At 37.9% G+C, this 21,674-nt stretch overlaps 1 protein-coding gene across 1 annotated transcript; it reads left to right on the top strand.

The window, feature by feature from the left end:
• Positions 1 to 5: 5 nt before the first annotated feature.
• Positions 6 to 1,528, top strand: JUN (jun proto-oncogene; the record flags this gene model as incomplete). The annotated part of the gene is made up of 1 exon (XM_010073813.1): positions 6 to 1,528. A coding segment is annotated over one exon (858 nt), but the record flags the coding sequence as incomplete, so codon positions are not given.
• Between the last annotated feature and the right edge of the window lie 20,146 nt (positions 1,529 to 21,674).

Consider the following 21,674-nt stretch of genomic DNA (forward strand, 5'->3'; position numbering starts at 1 on the left):
ATAATAACGCCAAAGTGCTAAAGCAAAACATGACGCTGAACTTGTCCGACCCATCCAGCAACCTGAAGCCGCACCTGAGGAACAAGAACGCCGACATCCTCACCTCCCCCGATGTGGGACTCCTGAAACTGGCCTCTCCTGAACTGGAGCGGCTCATCATCCAGTCCAGCAATGGGTTAATCACTACCACGCCGACCCCGACACAGTTCCTCTGCCCCAAAAATGTTACCGACGAGCAAGAGGGGTTCGCGGAAGGCTTTGTGAGAGCCCTGGCGGAACTGCACAACCAGAACACCATGCCCAGCGTCACCTCTGCCGCGCAACCTGTTAACAGCGGCATGGCACCTGTGTCCTCTATGGCCGGCAACAGTAGTTTCAACACGAATTTGCACAGCGAGCCCCCGGTGTATGCCAACCTCAGCAACTTCAACCCCAACGCGCTCAACTCTGCACCTAACTACAACGCAAACAGCATGGGCTATGCACCTCAGCATCACATAAACCCCCAGATGCCGGTGCAGCATCCCAGGCTTCAGGCTTTGAAAGAAGAGCCTCAGACTGTACCTGAAATGCCAGGGGAAACTCCTCCCCTGTCCCCTATTGACATGGAGTCACAGGAGAGAATCAAAGCCGAGAGAAAACGCATGAGAAACAGAATTGCGGCATCCAAATGCCGGAAAAGGAAGTTGGAAAGGATTGCCAGGTTGGAAGAAAAAGTGAAAACTTTGAAAGCCCAGAACTCAGAGCTGGCATCCACTGCCAACATGCTCAGAGAACAGGTTGCACAGCTTAAGCAGAAGGTCATGAACCATGTCAACAGCGGGTGCCAGCTAATGCTAACACAACAGTTGCAAACGTTTTGAAGAGACTGTCTTACATGAGAACTGTGATACTGTGGTATAACTACAACAAAAAACCAAAAGTGGCAGATGCATAAAGCTAATGGGAAAAGCTGAAAGGCTGAGTCCTGCCTGTGCTCTGCAAAGCGCATGTGTGGAAAGACTGGCAAGCCTTCAGCTTGAGTTAGTAGTGAAGTGGCCAGCACCGCTCCGAGAAGTGCTGTTCCTGCTCAGATGAGATGTCAGATCTTCGTTTAACATTGACCAAGACCTGCATGGACCTAACATTCGATGATCATTCAGTATTAAAGGTTAAACTGCAATAGAAACTGTAGATTGCTTTCTGTAGTATTCCTTAAGAAAAAAAGTGGGTGGGAGGTTTGTGGGAGGCTGATAAACAAAAAGAACTATTCTGCCTGCCTTCAAGTAAATTGTGTATGTACATATCTTTTTTTATTTTATTTTATGAAAGTTGATTAATGTCAATAAACTACTTCATGACTTTGTAAGTTATTTTTATGTTGTTTATTTGGGCACTGCCCAGTATTGTTTGTAAATAAGAGGCTTTTTTTTTTTTAGTACTCTGAGTTTACCATTTGTAATAAAGTATAATTTTTTTATGTTTCTGTTTCTGGAAAAAGTCTAGAAGGTTCTATTATATTTAAGAAAAATAAAATAATTACAATGCATTTCCCCCTCACACTTCTTTTTTGCTAGTACCTGAGATGGGAAAATGCCTTTTATGCTGAACTCTGAAGGGCAGGGATTATGTTAAACTTACTCTGTAAGTACAGGCATGTCCTGGAGAATGTGTGAGAAGGAGAGAAGCTAGATCCTGATTGCTAAACTAACACAACTTTTTGAGTTGTCCTGAAGTTGTAGTTCTCAATCGTAACCTGACTAGCTTGCCTGCCCTATTCTAGTGGCCCAGTTTAGAAAGTTACCTTTAAACAGGTTGTGGAGGGGTAGAAAGCCAGTGTATGAAATTGCACCATAATTGGAGCAACTGGCTACTTGATCTGACATGCTTTTATTAAATTAATGCCCTCAAGAAGATAAGGCAAGTGCTTGTGTTTAAAAGAGGGAAAAAAAAAAAAAAAAGCTGTAGACTTCAAAAATAGAAACATTCACCTTTATTCCTATGCTCCTTCCTGGGTAGGAGGTGAGCCTTGTTTGTTAGTAGTTATGACAAGGCTGCTGTCAACAGTAAAATAATTTTATAACCCTTTCCCTAACTTGAAATCCTTTCCCTTTTGGGTGTCGCTGTGGGTTCTAAACTTTTCAGCAACAGAAAAGCTGGGAAAACTAACCTAGTGGGAAATGAAAAGAGCTAACTTGATGAAAATCAGCAACTCCTGTTGTTTGTTTTCAGCAACTTGCTGAAAATTGCAACTTCTCTGGCATTTCCCATGGATTTTTTTATCACATAATCCTGGGGTTTAGTACTATGGCAATATAAATCTATACCTTAGGAGCATGCTTCTTAATGCATCAGTGGAAACAACTATTATACCAGGATTTTCAGCACTGTACCCAACTCGTAGTTTAATAAGCATATATTTGAAGGGAGACCAGATGTTTTCCTGCTTGCTGTTTAAAGCCAAAGAGCTAAGAGGAAATAGATGCTATCGAAAGAGCCAGAAAATATTACAAATTAATTATTAGTGAATGCTAACCTTTTCGAGTAGGAAGTATTTAAAAATGTCTCTTTTTCCTTAAGAATAAGCATAATTTTAATTGAAGTGACAGTCTTATTTAAGGTCACTTCACAAGCTGACTGGATAATTGTACCTTTACTGTTATCGAAATGATACCCTGAAACTTGCAACTAATGTGGGTGAGTTCCTTACAGGAAGCACGGAAGTATCTTTCCTCTTAACTTTTTTCCCCCCATATTACATGCATATTATCATATGAGGGGTTGTGTTAATGTTTAAAATATTATAATATGGTAATTCCTTCCACATCGTAATTCAAGTGTCAAGGTAGGCACTGTTTAGATGGTGTTTGCTGCTGTCAGAGGAATACAATTGTAACAACACCAACCAAACAAAGGGTTACTAGGAGGATACTGTATTTTGCCAAGAGTACATTTTGCTGATGTCAGCAACCCGGAAGGTAAGTTGATTTTGACCATATGTAGGAATAGACAGCAGAGGGATAATACACAGCACTGCTGGGTGTGGTTTTACAGGGATTTAGCAAGTGCCAACTAGCAAAATAAGCAGGGCAAGGAGATTAATTACCTGCAAAGGTGCATGTTTAACTCCCAACAATGCTGGGTTATGGAATAGATGTTACTAGCAAGCATTTTGCTTAATCACCTAATTACGTAAAAAATAAATACATTATATAAAATACTATGTTAATTAAATACAGCTGAGTGACAGTCTGCTCCACCCTATCCTCATACGCACACACAGACATTCAGCATTGCAGTTATGTGTTTTCTCTCTCAAGTACAACATTCTGTAGCATAGACAAAAATGTTACTGAGCAATAGCACTGCTCCTTCAGTGGACTTTCTCTGACAGGTTGGTTTCTGTGACATGAGTTACCTGACTTGCTCCAGTTCTGGAGCCACTGGTGTCCAGTCAGAAAATCTACCGTCAAGCAAGGTGGATTTTAGTACCAGTTATGCAGGTTCACAAGGAGAAGAGAGGTGACTTGGATGAACCCTTTCTTTAGTCCCGCATCTCGTTTGAGGATTGGGCCTAAAACAGCGCAAAGCAAGTTTAGATTCCCTCCACCTCCATCTGTTTTGTAAACAGTGTGGTGGGCTATGAGCCTGTTGCTATCTAGTTCACTTCAGCACAGATTAAAATTCATCACTCAGTATATTACTAGATCACTTCGTGATCAATATGCACAACTGTAATGAATATGTGCACACATTTGTACGTGGTGAAATGCAAAGTTTTAACACTTAACTGCCGAGATTAAAATTGCCTAATGCATTATCTGCCTTACTTCTGTAAGGAATAGTCAGTTCTCTCTGAGATTCAGAGAGAAACTCTCTTTTTGTTGCCCCAGCTGTACTCACAGGGGAATATTTTGCAAATAACAGCATTGTGAACATGTATTTTGTTTGGCTGTGAGTGTTGTCAATGGATTCAGGAAGTGAAGTCAGAAAAAGGCAGGGTTTCAAACAGGGCAGGCTACACAGAAATGCCTAGGCAAAGAGCCTCTAATCAGAACAACGTGTTTGGGAGACAGAAATATTAATTAGAATTTGGATCTGTACTAAAACCAACAAAACCCTCACACTTCTATCCCATGAACAGAAGTGAGCTACAAGGGGGGTTTGACCATGATTAATCACTGAATAATTTTAAATCCAAAGTACTTGTCATTACAGAAATAACAGTAACAATCTTATTCTACAGTGGGAAATAGTTTCATACCAGACAGTTTCAATCTCAGAACACAGTAGCAGTTACTAACAGAGTCCCATCACTGAACTGCCTATGTTCCTGTAGGTCTAAAAAATACTGACCTCAAAACATGGCACTTTAAATACCAGCCTAAGGCAGCACATACCCATTTAACAACGAAATCTAGCGACCAAGAGATGCCTTAGCTATCTTTCAATTTTATAGGAAGCTGTCGAGAAATACAGACAATATCGCTCTAAACCTATGTGAAAAATGACTGACAGTTTTGTCCCATGCAGAAGCCTAAGAAATCCATTATAATAATTACTTTCTGCAAAAGTAAATAGGCCTTTCAGTGAAGTACATTGCTGCATATGCATTAATGATCTTATCCCCACAACTCTGCAGCAAGCAAAGAATCTAACTTAGAGACACCCAGGTTACCATACAGCAGGCTTACATCATTTATCTACTATCACACAGCATGTATAGATGCTACACGGTGGAGTGTGGTGCCTGAACCAGCATCAAAATTGGAAGTTATAGAGCAGCACAGTGTTCTGCCTGAGTGAATAACCTTGACTGAGGCTCTGGGATTATTAGTCCAGGCAGTGTTACTGAAGAGACTGCGGAGGCAGATGGACCAGCTCAGGCTGGAACAAGCTTGGGCATCTTTGGAGTACACTGCGGAGCGCGGTGTACCATGTTCATGAGAAGTACAAGGCAGAACTGAAAAAAAAAGAACACTTATCTTTAATATCAAGCCTAGCACTTTCTCTGTCCTGCATCTCCTTCTCTCCACCCCTATTCCCAAGACTTAGGTATAACAGCGTAGAGTTACCCACATCAAGAAACTAAAACCAGTTCAGGCAAAGTTTGCTGTGTAGAAAAAACAAAAGTTGCAAACATCTTAAGTGAACACAAAATATTGCTAACAGGCAGATGGACAGCAATGAAATAATGTTTGAAATTACCATATACACAAACCCATTATGAAACAGAATATAACTTAGTAACATCTAGCACTAGCTTAGGACCAGGAAGAAGAATGTAGTATTAGCCTTCCAAGTAAAGAAAATGAAAATTCAAAGTGTAGATGGTTGGCTTTTTGAGAAGGCAGTTCTTCCAGAGAAGTGCTTGTTCTTTAGCATTACACACACTGCCAACACCCATGTCTGCACCCAAGGATTGGTGGCAATCCTAACCCTACACATATACATTACTGTTGGCATGAACAATTTAATATAGCCTCTGAACAGAGAATGGTGCTTCTTACAAAGAAAACTTGTAGAAAGCCATCATATAATTTACCGTGAAAGCCTCTGATTACTTAAACAGTTTTAGAGTGGTTTTGCACAGCAGGGCCCTCTTTTCCAGTTTTGCACATTATTCTTTCCAGTACATTTTTGTTAAGGAACAATGGAACTACAGAAATCAAATTAGATGTTCATCACGATCCCTTCTGTCCTTAAATATTTTGAAATACTAGAAGCACAGTTACAATGGGGAAGAATGGCTTTTTAAAAAGTTAATTAAATATTGAAAACACTGCTAATTCTCTTAGTTATAGAGTAACAACACACATTAAGGGAAAACAAAACAAAAACCTAATTCAGAAAAATGACTAAAGGGTGTAGCCTATTTTTGAAATCTCACACAGAGGTTCATAAGGTATGAATGACCTGACTAATCCAAATCTCTATAAAATACCTAGAAATTAACTCTGTAAACAAAAGTGGAAGAACTAGTATTTCTTTGCCTGTCTCACAATTATTTTGTGTTGAGCTTTGTGTTCTCCAAGCAATTTTTAGGTTGATTCCTTAAACAAAATGACCAGCTACTTGCTGGAAATTCCTCTGAACTATGAACTTTGTTCCTTATTCGCTTTTAAATTAAAACCAATTCCTGTGAAACCTGGCAGCCATAGTAACACCTAAGATGTGAGAAACAGGACACAATTCCAGCAGGTGGAGCTCAAAAGCAAACAGTCCTGGAACAAGCTGCACAGATGCCTGCAACAGGGGCCTTTGCTGAGCCTGGTGTAGTAGCCAGAAGAGTCTCCCTGCTATCATGCAAATATACTAAAAAAGATTAATTTTAACAGTGTCCCTGAATTCTTAAAAGAATCACTGCAATGAGTAGGGTGATCCTGCATAATTTTAATCATAGAATAACCACAGGTATTTCAGAGGACACTAAGGGTTCAAAAGCAAGCGTCCACGGCTATTTTTTATGAATTCTCATCCACGATGATGAATTAGTGGGCATGACTTTAAGATGTCTGCTGTTATCATGGCTTTTATGTCTCAGGTAACAAGTCATGAAAACATGCATGATGCAGGCGTAACCCAGTGAATGTTGCTATTCAAACTCACAAAGCCATTCACGTAGCACTCATATTGAAAAGAGATAACTAAAGAAGTTTTGAATCTCCACTGAATGGATTACTGGTAGGTTTAAAAGCATTGCCTAGTGCTACCAAAATTGGAGCCTACCTATTTCAAGTGATGCAGTTCTCAAAGCTTCTGACCTCCGTGTGACCACAAATCAAAGTGCTTTGGCAACTATGAAAAGTTCATTTTTATTTGTGTCCAAAAGGAGTTTTAGAACTTGTAACAGTAGTAAAAATTGTGAGCTGCTGCACCAGCCTTGCAAGCTTTGATTGTTGTTTTATTTTCACCTTGAGAAGTCAAACACAAATTCCTTTTTAAATGAAGCCAAAACACTTTAAAGATATAGCTCAGGATTTATTCAGTTAAACTTCTGACGCCTAATTAAGTTATCTAGTTGAGGAGGTACCACAGGTTCTCCTTATGGTTAACAGAAAAGCACAGAGCTCTTCGTGTGATTGGGGTAAACTAAATTGCTAATTGGAAGTGCCTATGCCTCAGCAGTCTACTTTTTTTATCTTAGGAGCCTCTAGTCAGATAGGATGAAAGTCCGGTATACTGATTATCTGATTAGAATCAGGAGACACATCCTTTTACTAACAGAAAAGTTCTGCAAACGTCCACCACGTGTTAGTGATGAACAAATTTCCATATGCAAAGTTTTACTCTACTGCATCATATACATAATGTACACTCTTTTTTCCTTATACAAACACTAACTGTTCAAAACTTCTTACAAGAAGTAATTAAAAACAAGACTTACTATGAACCCTCCAGTGGTGTCTCAAGGCCCCAGTCAAGATATGATCTTTATCATGCTAAATAATCACCAACTGTCTGACCCAAATAATGAAGGGGAGAAAAAAAACCCACATTCTCAAGGCAAAATCCATCTCTAGTTTTCTTGTTTGGCTTTGCTATCGTACAGGTTGTCAATTCTCCCTGCTTCCTGACTGAACCAGATAAAGTATTTCTAAATATATATATTCTAATTAGTTAACAAAGTGCTTTTATATGCAAAATTACATAAAAACTATATAAAGCTATACAATAAGTATAGCTGACTTCAGGACTGACTGTACAAGAGTTTACAGTTAGTCTGCAAGAAGGTTACTGACTAAAGCTAACCCCTGAAAAGTTAACAGCAAAGTTTCCTTCTTTAAATGATAGAACATAAGCAGAATTAAGTGGTCTTTCCCCAGGTTCCTCCTGGATTTCTATACCAGTATCTTTCCAGGGCAGTACTGTAGGTAGCAGCACATCTTTCTCTAATTTCCCACTACATCAGTTTTCAGGGCTGCGACCTGTGAAAAAGCAGGCTGGTTTTCTCTGTGCAGATTTATCTGTGCTTTTAATACATTAGCTTGGTTAGAGACTTCTGAATTTTATTTCCCACTTCTGCAATCCCAAAACCACCTAGTATATTTAGGGAAGTGTCCCTGACTAAGCTTCACAACTACTGACAGCTTTTGCTTCTGTGTAATTTTGCAAAAGTAACAATAAAGTTGACCAATTTGATTCTTTCTCAAAATACTGATTGACAGTTACCAAAAAGCAGCACAAATCCTAAAGATGCTGGATATACTAGTTCTGGAAATCAGGCCACTGAAATATATTGGAAAGAAAACATGTTTAAAACTCATAGTATCTTCTTATGTTGGGAAATAGGGATGTCAGGATTTCCAGAACAGAAAGAAAGAAAGAAAGAAAGAAAGAAAGAGAAAATGAGCAAGGGCAAAACATTTTGTCCCAATAGACTTTTTTTCTTATGACAAATTTCCTTAGCCTCAGACCAAACTTTTATTTTCATAAGAAAGTTACATGGCTCTAGTTTTTTAAATCTGATTGTTTCAAACTGGTACAGAAGTATGCACAGTCCTACCTTACTGATTTTTATATAATTCGGGGCCTTGCTGCATGACCCCAGGTAGCTTTAGCTGTGGTGTTTAAAGAAGCTACCACTAAAGCAGTTTAGGTTTATATATCACTTTGTGGACTGCAGTAGCTGAACATTTGGCCACTACCACTACAAGGGCTGCTACTGCCAGGCAAGCACAGACAGATCCAGCTCCCGGCCTTAGGGAGCTCAGCTTTGATGTGTGTAAGCATTTTTTTCACACTGGTGCCAGCCTAAGCAGCCACCTTTTCCCTCCTCCTTTGCCTCTTCTTTTCCACTCCCTCATTTGGGCTGGTAGCACTTTCTGGAATATTGCAGGATACTTATTTTAATCTGCATTGCTTCCCTTATTCAATTAATCACGCAGCTCTGCAAACACCTGAAATGATGGGGGGCAATAGGGGAGGCGGAACATAAATGCAAGTACAAGGAGTAGGGATGTGGCATCTTCTAAAATAAATGCTCACCAGCAATCTTCAAATTACCAGAGATTGAGTCAGAGCTCTTAAATTCATTCTTCCCAATTTAAGTTACACTACAAAAATGCCCAGGCAGATTTTGCACCAGTTTTACTAACTTAATTTGAATTCACACTTTTGGTTAAACAAGTTCAACTTCCCATATGGACAAACCTATAAAATGTAGTTTGACTTTCACACCAAACATTTTTCATGCACCCATTAACTTGAATGAGAACTGTGAGTCCTTAGTATACCTGCTTATGAAACTGTTTTTGTTAGATGACTAGCTTAATGCATATATATTTAAAATTATTTAAGAGGGCAGTGAGGTTATTATTCAAAGTCTTATAAATGGAATTTCTTGCACATGTTCCTGATATTGGCTTCCATGTCTGTTTTGAATTTACTTACCCTATAGACCAGCACACCCAAAATTAGTTTCAAGCTATTTCCTTGGCCCCCTCTGTTTACTGTGTTATCATTCTTATGTGCAGAAATTGCTTCTGTGCTTTTCACTAGACAGGAAACGCCAGACTGGCAATAAGAGAAAGGCTTAGTTTTTAACTCAATGTTAATTGTTGTTGCAGCCATGGTTATGTACCCGCGGGTTCAACGTGGCAACTTGGTGAACAAAATGTTGGTATCTACAGTATCTATTTGCTACTAGCAAAGGCAGTTATATTTCCAATCAAATTCTAAAGGTAACGGTGACAAAGTACAGTGACAAAAGAAACAAAGCAATAAGCTCAGGGAAGGAAAGATCTTATGAAGTTATTTTTTTTCTGTTAGAAACAGCTCAATTCCCAAATCTGTTGCAAATTAGGAACACCAGCAGCTCAGTTGAAGAATATTGCAGCTGGATTTTCTGTAGCCTTTCTAATGGTATTCTCTCCTGAAATTTAGTTCTAAGTGTTTTGACATATCCACAGTCCAATCCAAGAAGGAAAAGTGTATTCCCACTGCCCATCATAGCACATCGGTCTGTGAAAGCACCCTACTAACGATCTCACCCTTTCCCTGCCTCTTCAGGAGGGTCTAACTTCTGTAGTGGCAGCTGTGATCTAAGGGCATTAAGAAGAAATAAACCTCCATGTCTTGTACAGCTGTAAAAGAACAGGAACAAGCAATTAACATACAAAAATAAAACCAGATTCCTCGGTGTTTGGGGGGTTCACATCAGACAATAGCACAATAAGTGATTTCGAGTTCAAATGAATTTGAGTTCAAATTCCACCTACAGTTTTACACAAGGACTTACTTCCAAGTCCCACACGTGATTTTCTGTAACTGCTGGTTGTGTGAAGCACATGGGAGACCCACGGTGCAGAAGAGAAGTACTGAACTTAATTCTCCTTTTTCCAGGCAGTCCAGGTCTTGGCTTAAAGAACAAAACCAAAAAGCCCCAAATCAAAGAACTATGTCTTGGCCTAAATCATCCCTCTGGTTTGGATCTTCAGAATAATACTGACTTCACGGAGATCTACACTGTGATTTAAATGACTCTATGACTCCATGAGTCTATGAGTTAAAAAAGAGAAGTTTTATAAGTATAGGTTGAAAACAAACAGAAACTCTCCATGTAGCCAGTAAAAATTATCACTTTTGCCTATGCAACCAAAAATTATTATCTATAATGTTGAAGCTCCAAAAATACAAGAAAGGCTCTTTAAGTTCTCTTTAACAAGAGAGACTTTAAGACTCATAACAGAAGTAGAGCTATCAAATACTGAGAATTTTTAATGGCTTTCTATTTCTTTTGTTGTCATCCATCAGTATTTGCATAATCTAAAGCCTCTCACCTATGAATAATATATTAAAATGTATTTTGAGTAATTTATTTAACTATATTAAACTATATTTAAACATTGCTGTATTTTGATCTAAAACTAGAGTACTACAATTCACCATATTACAAAAAAAATGATTCTTTAAGTTGATTTGCCTAATATATGCTTGCCATGCCTAACATCAGAAGCTTCATCCTAACCTTGAATTTAGCTATTATTTGATACTTTATGCTCTGGGATTCCTTCTTTAAGTCTGAAACCTTAATTTAAGCCAGCTGTTCCACAGTAACTCAACATGTGTGGGATTTTCCCACTAAATGAGAATTATAACTAGGATTTTTTTTTTTTTTTAAAGAGATACAATGTACGTAGTGGGATGGCTCCTTTCAAATAAAGACAAAGAAATTGGTTCACCCATGTAATATGACAATGATCCTGTGCAACATAGCTGTATATGTTACTTTCATGCCTTGACCACGCTATGGTTTAATTTACAAAGCTATGTTGGCTTTTTTAGCTTTCCATTTTTACTGAGCTATACAGCTTGATGCAGATAATTAACACATGAATATTAATATATTTGTCCTCCCAGTGTCATGGTACAAGTCTGTTCTTTAAGGTAGTAACATACTGCTGACACTGAAGTTCATGTCCTCCTCTGAGCACAGTGGCAGTCACGCTGCCACTCGGACTACGACCATAGCACCTAAGGTGCATGTGAATTGCTGTCTATGGTAACCTGCTATCCCACCTCACTTTTATCCAAGACAATATGTGTCTCACAAACAGAGAATGCATGTAAGCTGATACACCTAACTTAAAATTTTACCTCTGCCAGTTGCGTACTATGTTGCTTGACAGTGACGGCCACCATTCTAATGACAGCTGCAGAAGAGGACAGGTGGCAGGTATGAGAATTAACCATATATATGCAATTACAAAGAAATTCTACATCCTGCTATTAGAAGGGCTAGGTTCCCTTATATCCAATATATTTTAAAACAATATTTTTAATGAAAATTAATTTTCTTCTGAATCACATATACTGATGACTATTGGTGTTCATGGGGGAGCATATATACATATACATATGTATCGATAGAGTGCCACTGGTGTATTATTAAAATACAGAAAATTTTGGCATTGAAATACATAGTTTTTCAATACCATTTTGATCACAAGAAATTGAGAAATGGGCACTAGAAAAAAAAAGCATTCATACTGGATGCAATGGCATGTAAAGGGTTAAAAATCGATGCAGTATTTGACAGTAACAGAATGTTTTTCTGTAGACTCCTTCTATGGTGTGATCTAGGGGAAGGTCCAACTTAAGTGCTGGATGTTCATACAGGATTTCCTATGACTAATGCTGTCAGCATTCAAAACTTTTAATTTAAAATGTGGGCGTTACATACAGATAGGAAATTCACCATTTAAAATTTCTTACTCAAAAATGAATGGAAATTACTCTGATTTTCAGATTCATTTGCTGTATTGGGAATGATAGCATAAAACAAGGAAGTCACTAAGTGGCATATGCTGGGATTGCCTGCCAAGCTTTTACACAAATCTTTTATATCTGGATAGGATTCACGGGAAGCTTGTACAGGAAGGCCATTTCCTTCCTTATTTTTGAAAAGCTTTGTTGGATGGAAATTATGCCAGTGAGTAAAAGAGGGGAAGGGGGAACAAACTACCATCCTGGCGGTTTTGGTGCCAATCCATGCAAAACTGAAAGTCAAATCTAGATAACATTAATGCAACCTGTTGTAAAATAAACTAACAAAAAGCAAGCCTACAGCATGCAAAAGATGTTTAAGAGTTTTTGATAGAAAAGATTAAAAAATAAAGTCATACAGGTACCAAACAAAAACAGTATGGAAAATGCATATTTGAGATGTAAGCTGCTATCATTAAGCTAAATTTGCCAATATTTTTAGCAAGCATGCCATGGCCACGTATACTCTATAATAGCTTTGCTCTGAATTCTATAGCAAGCTCTGTCTGCTTCAAATAAATTTTAAATAGTGATATTTTATTGAATTAAACATGAAGTTACTAATACAGCTTGAGCTGTCACTACCATATTCCTTCATTAATTTCTTAATGTCATGTTGATCCCATTTTCATGAAGCTATATTAACTTTTAGCTGACACTAAGCTTTCCCTATGTCTTTTGACACAAGGGAAAAAGAAGGATGATTCTCTAGCTCATCTCTCTATTTATTACAGCTAATTCACTGTGCAAGTGCTTGTTAAAAATCACTATTCTCTCCTTAAACTGGGTCTTCTAAAATCCCTAGTGGAAATATTACTATTCTGTGTACTATTATGCTATACATACTGAGCCAAAGAGTTTGGGGAACACAGCAGCAGAAAATATACCTACAGGTAGACTTCAGGGGGTCTAGATGCCTCTTCAGCATCCACCCCATCACCTGGCAGGAGTCCCAGAAGTCTCAGAGAACACAATTTCTAAACTCAGAACTGCTATTTAGGCAAGGGAAAAACAAAACAAAACAACTCCAAACCTTAAAAAACTTCCTCAAATAGAGAATGCTTCTAGTGCATAGTAAAGGAGACAGAAGCTGGAAGTGTTTGATGACAGAGTCGTAACGGTGGAAGAGGAGATTCAAAAAGGCATAAGGCAGTACTATTCAAAGGATGAAGAGGAAAGTAATACAGGGGACAACGGAAGACATCAAAAGCATTAGAAGGAATGACGGAAGAAGATGCAGCTCTTGTAAAGACTGTTGGTGGAGGTGTGCAATTCTCTCCAGCTGGACATCAGAACCAGACATTCAGAGTGTAAATGCTATTATTTGAAAAAAAAAATAAAAAGATGCTGGTATAATGAGTCAAGCTTGTGCTTTGTCCAGAATAGCTACAGCACAGGTATATTCATCTGCTGTGAGAAAAGGCATTCATAGGGGAAAGAAAATCCATGCTGATGTGTTTTCATTGCTCCTGTGACCAAAACTAGTTTAAAAAAAGGAAAAAAAAGCCTCTTTATGCAGCGAACGTTTCTCTGCTCACAGTGCAGGCTACAGGGGTAAGGAATAAAAGAATTAGTTCCAGGAATGGGAATAAAGTCTGAAATGAAAGCTCCGGTTCAGATTAGACTGCAAATGATTTGCAAAGCGATGGAAACTGAGGGGGCAGCTAGGTCATGCCTTTCCCCTGCTGCATGAATCACTCTTTGAATGGAAATTTGAGTAGGAAGACATAATGGCTTGGGAACAAAGAGAGCTGCTGGAATATCACAGGTGCAGCTGAACAGAGAAGGATGTTTTGGGATATGCCAAGGAAAGCAAACACCATGAATCTGGAGGAGTTGTCAGGACTTTGTGATTTAGGGAGCTATCCAAAACAACAAGGGTATTTCTCACCAAGTCAAACAGACAGAAGAATAACTGAGGTCCTGATTCAGTTCTCCAATTAATCAGTTCCTTAATGCTAAAGCATAATTCAGAATCCACAAAAAGATAAGAGCTGCTAATGTCCTACTAAAGTTTCTGGGAGTCAAACTTACGCTCCACTGAGGCACCTCTCTTATAGTTCAATGTATAATTACAGACTTTGCTGAACTGGAACTAACATGAGGTGCAGGGATCTAGATCCTGACATGCAAGAAGACACATGCATTCTCGGGGAAACCAAAACAGGCAGTCGAAGCCAGAGGATTCAAACAGAAGACAGGGGAACCTGTCAGAATTGGAAAGAGGAGATAACATGTGAAAGAGTCAACTCCATATGCCTCAGAAAACCCTCTGGCAATGAGAAATACTGTGAAAACGAACAAAAGGTACTCACCAAAGATTAGAACACCAATAGGAAAGAAACAATTATATACCAATGATTTTCTAGCTTAGCTATACCAGGAGAGCTAAACTTATTTTTTATGCATAACAAATATAAACTGAATGCACCTAAAAATCCAAGACATTTTTAACTAGTTGGTCAGGATGGAGCACAACTGAATGATAAGAAGGGTAAACAGAAAAAAAAATTAAATACTTCCATATCTTTTTCCATAAGAACGAAGGAAAAAATACTATTTTTTTTAAAATGTGGTTACAAGCAAGCCTCTTGAGTAATTTGAACAATCTAAAGACTAGGAAAGTGCTATAGGCAGGGAGATTTAGATAGAATAGTGAAGATGTACTAGTGATAGCTATATGAATATTAAGACAAGTGGCATTTAAATAAAAATATTTTAGCCATTTAATATGAAACAAACAAAATCAGCTTACTTCTTCTCTACATAGAGACTTGTAGACAAAGTAATGAAGACAAGCTAAAGCAGCACTGCCAGGCAATCTTTCTTAATGCTGAGTTGCCTTGCTTTTCCATACTGAAGTGAACAATGCCATTGAAAAACTGAGAAGCCAAGAAGTAAGGTAGGAATTAGAGTCACTTGAGGGTCACAAATAAGCTTGCACAGAATTTTTGTTTAAATTATGCTAATTATTACCAGTCTTCCGTAAAACTATGGCATTAAAAAACCCCTAAAGGACTCACAATGTAATTACCACCTTCCCAAGCTCAAAGAGCAGAGAATACAGGAGCCATTTTCAAGGCAAACTGACAGAGAAACAAGAAACAAAGCCAGAATATTAAGAAAAAGAGAATAATAAAGCTTATGGAGGCCTGAAATGACAGCTGTCAAGAAGGCAACAGATGCAGAGAATCTTCTCTGATGTATTACAAGAAGTCTATCAGGAGGACCGATTAGACTCAGCCAGGCCCAAGTGTTTCAATTGCCCTCTAATGTGTTTAAAGACGGAATTAACTGAGCCCCTGTTCACTACTATCTGCTCTCCCACTTGCAAGACTACAGTATCTTTTTGCTGCTGCCGCTGCTATCACCAGAAACTAAAGCTTACTATTGCTAACTCAGAAGACATGCTGTGTTTTCTTAAAAGTAATTTTAATTTTTCTTACCAGAACAAAAAAATACTGATATTGTTTTCCACACTGAATTGAAGTAAGTTTTAGGTTTCTTCAAGTTCAGAAAAAAACAGCTGTGGAACTAAAATAAATGTATTTGAAAATTCTTTTGACATAATAAATATAATTTATGTACATTTTACTGTAAATGGGTTCCTCAGAGAGAGCAGAATTTCAAAGTGTGTGTGTGTAGACTTCATTAGCAAGACATTGTTTAGGTAAATGTCTGTACTATGTCTGATGCTTGACATCTAACTGTAATAACTTAATAAATAATAGCAATTAAAATTGGTTTATGATGTGGCAAAACATTATTTCCTTTCAAAGTCACATTAGTCTCTAGTCATATCTAAAGCATTTTATAATCAGTAAGAAACAAAATTCTGCTTGCATACTGGTGTAAATCCATAACAGCTTTTCACAAATTACTCCATATCTACAAAGCAAATTTGGCCAAAAGGCTTCTGTGTGAGATCTAGTGGCACCACCATGTTCACCTTCTGGGAGTAATGCTGCCAGTAAGGTTAGCTAGCCCGGTAAGTACAGGGGGTGTAACAAGGATCTTGGTCATCAACAGTTAAAGAACTTCTACAAAGTATTTCCTTCTGTAAGTTTTCACTGACAGAGTGTATGTTCCTGACTCAAAACCACAAGGGCTTGTTTGGTTTAAAATGGAAAAAAAATCTGCCCATTTTGGAGAAAAACCCTGGCCTTCTCTCCGTTTGGTTTTGCTGATCCTTGAAGCTGCCTCAGCATTTAGTAACTTAATACTTTGACATCATTTACATTTTATGTTAATAATATGAGGGCTATCATTTTGCCATAACTGCTTTTCATTTGCACTGGTCTGAAAGGACACATCTAAACCTCTAAAATGATAATTATTATAAAAATCATGACCCTGATACAACTTGAAACCAATGAATTGGAAAATTGTATCTCCTCATTAACAAAACCAGTATTAGTGTCCATGCAGGTTCAGTCAACAGATTGACAGGCAAATTAGTTCTCAAATTTAAATTAAGCTTGTGACAGTAAAGACTTCTGCAGAATAAATATGTATGGAAACAAATTACTAATAATACTTATCACTTACAGAAATTTTATATTTTTTACTCTGTACTATGAAAATTACAGTAGCTAAATATATATTTAATCATATCATTAACATTTTTTCTGTTTGTTTCAAACCAACTTTTATTTTATTTATTATGTTCTGAAACAAGAACACTGCTTTTCCTTAGCTCTGTGAAGATAAATTAGAAAGCCTTTTTTCCTTCTACCTCCACTACGTAGCTTCTCAGAAAACTACCTGGCAAGTAACTCCATGAAGAAATTTGGAAAAATATGCAAATATAATTATTCAATAAACCTGAATGGCAAAAAATGGTTTCTAAGCAGTTTGGTCACTCTTCTTCAACTTCACTAATGTATGCATAGTAAACTGAAAAACAATCCTAATCCTCACTTTGGCTGAGTTATGTTAAGCCTCATTCCTACCGTTCGATCCAGACAGACAGCCTGCTCTATCAGCATTTACAGCCACCAGCAGCACTTTGCAGACGCGTATTATCCACTCAGTTACCCCAAGTTGGGAACCTCATAAAAGTACATGCTAATTTTTGGAAAAAAGAACATTTTGCATTGTACGGGTGCAGCATTTAACATGATTATTTGTTTATACTTGAGGAAATAGTACTGTCGTGTTGGGATAACATCATGACTTGTATTGGAAATAGAATGAAATACCTGAATTATTATATCAGCTGTTATATTATTACTTATTTTGAAAGCATCTATAAAGAGTGGTCAAGGCGGGAAGCTGTGCCTTCTGTGAGGTACCTCTTTCAAGTAGAGGACCTGGCAGAGGGCTCTGCAGGGGTGGTTATGCCTTGCCAGCGCACAAGTTGCAGAGAGGATGAGCTGGGAGCCCAGTGTGCTAGGCTGAGATGCAAAACATGAGACTGGACAGATCAGCTTTCCCCTGCCTCCAGCAGGCCCCCGCTCAGGCCCCTGATGATACACATGTTCTGTGTGTGCCAGCACCACTCAGAGGATGGCACTACTCTAGGGAACACCTCGTAGTTAAATACCAGCCAGGGTAGAGATTTCTCAGCACCAGGAAGGCCCCAAGCCTTCTCTGTACAGAAATATGACTAACACAAACAAGGTCTCTCAGTGCCAAAGCTCCCCTTCTGACTTCCCTACTTTACTGCAGTTAATCTTTAGGCAAAACTAAGCACTACATTTTGTCTCTCTTGCAGACATTCTGACTAGTCAGCTTCTCTTCCAGTGTCATTTAAGTACACTCTAATCATCATCATGAACACTTCTAACAGTGCTGTTTCTCAATCTAGCTAAACCTAAATATAGTTCAACCTCAACCAGCTAGGCCACACTTAGATTTCTGGTTATCCAAAGCAAAGCTTTATTCCTGAGCCATGTTTATTAATGAGAATGCCTTGATTACCCAGCTATATTTCTCCATCCCTCATGATGTTTAGATAATGACGTTGGCTTTATTATCTTTTACAGACTAGTTATTCTACAGTGAGATATGTTCCCAATGAACAGTTGGCATTACTGCAAGTGACTGTCTTAAATGAAATTAAAGTACACATTGGGAAACATAAAAATATCACGGTGAGTAAAACCGTGTTATTAATGATTGGCTTTCCATCAATTTTATCAAGAAAATGCCCCAGAGAACATAAGAAGTTACTGGAAGTCGTTCAGCTGTATTACATGCAGTTTCAGCAGAAGACAGTAACCGCAGCTGCAGGCTCCAGGCTCGGAGTGGGAAAGCCTCGGTGGAGAAATGGTGACCTCTGCAGGTTCCAACCTCCCAGGACCACAGCTCCGCACATGGGCCTTTTACAACTTGCAAGGTGCAGCTTGGGTTGCTTTCATCTTTGAGAAATTAAAATAGAGAAAATTAAATGTATATTTGATGATGACATAGCAACATAAAATAAGCTAGAAAACACGGGCACGTGTTAATTTAAGAAATAAATGTTCATCTTTGAGAAGTCAGAAAACAATACTTCAAAGGACAAAAACTTCAAAGCACTCTATAACTTCAAAGCATTGCACCAACATTAATAAACACTTAGGACATGTCTGTGAGGTAGAAAAAAATTTCCTTTTTTAATGCTTGTGTAAACAGGGCACAGAGATTAAGTGATTTGCCCAAGGACACAAGTTAGTAGCAAAACTGAGATTGCATGTTAGGAATAACTGGCTCAAGCCTCCTTTCTTAGCTCAGCTACAGCTGGGTTAAAACAGTGAGCAGACACTCCCTATATGGACACTAATTCAGCAGAGGCCAAAACAGAGATATTTCCTGTCACTAGCATCCCCTGCCCTTGTTAAGGCCTGCTCTAAACTCTACCGTCTTGGTTTCAGCTGACATCCTTCCACAAAGCCAGTGGCGAGTATACATAGAGTTGTCTGAATTAAGGTAATCTTACACAGACTCTTACTTCTGCATTTAACAACGATATTAGAGCTTAAGTGGACTATATGAAGATTTTCAGTATGTCTGTGTCATGACAATCTACTCACTACAGGCTTCTTGGCAACACACTGAATTAAAATAAAATCAGCACACCTGCAGCATGGAGTTTCTCTGATAACGCTATTGAAGATGAACTTGCACTAGTACCAATCGGATTTTTTTACTACGTCCTTCTATAGTAAAACATAAAATTTCCTCACATATAAGCTGATCCGCTCTATATCTCTGCTGTATACTCACACTGCTGAACACAAAGATCCTTAAGTGCTATCTGACAAATAAGACAGAAGCAGAACCCATCATTTTCTTTTCAAAATAACCTCATAAAGAACAGTCCTTGGATACATGAAGCTAAAGAAGCCATCAGAAATAAAAGTGGCCTGTGAAGTACTTAGCAAGGAAAAAAAAATCACTTTATGTCCCTTAGACAACAAATAAATGGAAAAGATAAAAAAGAAGACCAAAGATTTGCCTCTTGCTCTCTCCAACTCATTTATTTTCTTAGGTCTTCAGTAATATTAAATTTTGCCATTCTTATTTTTAATTAAGATCTTCCTGTTGATCCCATGCATTTGTGGTCTCATGCACTTAATTAAAGAAGAGGTGTGGAACCTTAATATTTTTCCCTTCTCTATAATATTTATATGTGAAATAAATAGTGTTAATAAGTTTAAAAGACACAAACAAAAAGCATGCGTCAAATAGCCAATTCTGAATCTCTTCTCGACTGTTAGGGTTTTAAATCTTTTTGTGAAGTCATTGTAAGAACAAAGGCTTAATTCTTAAAGTCGTTAAAATACTAATTAAAAAATAAAGGCTTTAAAAATATAATTTCTAAAAATTAATCCATACAACAAGCTTCCAAAATTTTCTTGTCAAATGCAATTCTTGTTTTAAGACAGAATTTCCTCATAACTCACATGCTTATAATGATTTTTTTTAAATGCACAATTATATTTTGAAGACTGCAATTTGCATCTAGTAACAAGTGATTTGCTGTATATTATTTTCCTAAAATAAAGCCCCACAGTGGCTCTGCAAGAATCACAGAATCACAGAATGGTTGGGATTGGAAAGGACCTTAAAGATCATCGAGTCCCACCCCCTGCCATGGGCAGGGACACCTCCCACTAGCCCAGGTTGCCCAAAGCCTCATCCAGCCTGGCCTTGAACCCCTCCAGGGATGGGGCATCCACAGCTTCTCTGGGCAGCCTGGGAGTCTAAATCTCCCCTCTTTCAGCTTATAAAGCTTAAGAGATGCTGCCTGCATATATTGTTCAAACGTTCCTCCTCAAGGCCAGTTAGGAGTACTGCACCCTCTCACTTGGACTGTTTACTAGTAAAAATCCTGTATTCAGAACACTAGGAAATTACTGCCATACTATGAGACTCTTAAAGAATATTACAATTTCTGTTTTAAAATTTTTCAGGAGTTCCAAAAATTCTTGTGCTGTGTATATTAGTGATACTGCTCAGCATTCATGTAACATTTTTCCATTGCCCAAACTGTAAACTTTCAAGTATTCAAGTTATCAAGTATTACTATCTCTATTTTCCATGGGAACAAAACTAATTATGACATAAAAAACCCATTTCACCGAACTTTAATAAGGAATATTAATTTACTTAAGACATGGATAAATCTTCAGTACTTTGTTAAGTCAAATCTGAAGACTAAATAATTTACAGATTACAGACTGAGTCACTAGCAGATTTGGGAACACAATTCAGACCTCCTGACTCCCTACAACAAACCATGGTTTTCCATGTTATGTGTTAACAATCATTAACTAAATGACACAGGTTTTACTATTCTTGGTGTAGTGCCCTTCTTTGCATTTCAGAGGAATTATGGGGCTCTTAAATTGGCTGTCAAATTTGCTGACTTGGTAACTGGCTGGCTTTCAAAATATATATTAAAAGTCTTGCCTTTCCCAGCTATTTCTTCAATAAATGTTTTTTCTTAATAGAATAAGCCCTGAGATCTTACTTATAAAACTGAAGTCAACAAAAAAAAATTAAAAATCTTATCAGTCACATTGTAATACTATTAAATACTATACATGCAAAGGCAAGAGGACCCAATGGAAAGGGCACTGAACAAAGAAACAGATGGCAAAATTTCCCGTTTGCTTAAACAAGGTCAAGCTTTCAGCTTTTCAGCTCATTTACTTCTAGCTCTTACAGAACTCTGTAATCTCAATTTCTCTCTCAGTTGGTTTCAGAATGTGTAGATGATTAATATTTTATTTCCTTCTCTCCATAAGGAATTTTAACACCAATAAGTCAAATTAATTACAGCTAGATTCAAAGGTCCTACACCAATACTGAAGACTAAACATATTCACAGATTTGAAGCTCTATTTAATTATACTTTAAATGTTGCATACCAAATCACACACCTTGATCCACCTCATGTAAAAGAATTAAGTTCCAGACAGACTCCAGGTTACAGCAGG

Source organism: Pterocles gutturalis, unplaced genomic scaffold, assembly GCF_000699245.1.
Source record: "Pterocles gutturalis isolate BGI_N339 unplaced genomic scaffold, ASM69924v1 scaffold43282, whole genome shotgun sequence".
Taxonomy (NCBI): domain Eukaryota; kingdom Metazoa; phylum Chordata; class Aves; order Pterocliformes; family Pteroclidae; genus Pterocles; species Pterocles gutturalis.